Raw genomic sequence first — 590 nt, 5'->3', positions numbered from 1 at the left:
AAAGGCAACAGAAGGGGCGTCAGGAGTGGCCAGGAGAGAGAAAGTAGAACGACAGAAAGACAGCACAACAGAGGCAAGATGGACAAAGAGAATAAAAACAAAAACGACAAAAACAAAGACAAAAGAAAACGACACAAAGGCAAAACAAAGAGAGAATGAAAAAAAGAAAAGAAAGACAAAACACACCAGTGATAGAAGATAGAGTTATTTCCGGGGCCCCCAAGGAATTCGCTGCCGTCGTTGGCGAAGCTGGCGCCCCCCGTGCCGTAGTACGGCTCCTTCACGCCGTCGATGTAAAGAAACCCCTTCTGAAGCCAAATAAGTAATTGATACACTCAACTCAACTTTATTAATTTAAGTTTTTTATTTATTTTTATATAGTTCACAGGAGGAAATAAATAATACACGTAAGCTATAAACAAAACAAATAAAAGTAAAAGAAGGACGTGAATAAACAATAAAGGAAGCAGCAACCAGAGTTCATCTAAAAAGACGAAGAAAAATAACAGCAGCAGCAACAGCAGCAGCAGCAGCAGTTACACTAGTAGCAGTGGTCATATCAACAGCAGCAGCAGCAGCAGCAGCAGCAT

General features: G+C 41.0%; 1 protein-coding gene across 1 annotated transcript in view; it reads right to left on the bottom strand.

The window, feature by feature from the left end:
• Window positions 1-590, bottom strand: part of EMH_0034950 (high mobility group (HMG) box domain-containing protein, putative) — a gene marked incomplete at both ends in the record, with an annotated part of 7,695 nt that overhangs the window by 2,031 nt on the left and 5,074 nt on the right. Inside the window, one exon of the mRNA XM_013494927.1 lies at window positions 187-308. Coding sequence (XP_013350381.1) covers window positions 187-308 — 122 coding nt within the window. The remainder of the gene's footprint in view (window positions 1-186; window positions 309-590) is intronic.

The sequence above is a fragment of the Eimeria mitis genome, genomic scaffold (genome assembly GCF_000499745.2).
Source record: "Eimeria mitis Houghton genomic scaffold, Emh_scaff1338, whole genome shotgun sequence".
NCBI lineage: Eukaryota > Apicomplexa > Conoidasida > Eucoccidiorida > Eimeriidae > Eimeria > Eimeria mitis.
Note: the sequence above shows the minus strand (reverse complement) of the source record. Positions and strands in the feature narration are given on the sequence as shown.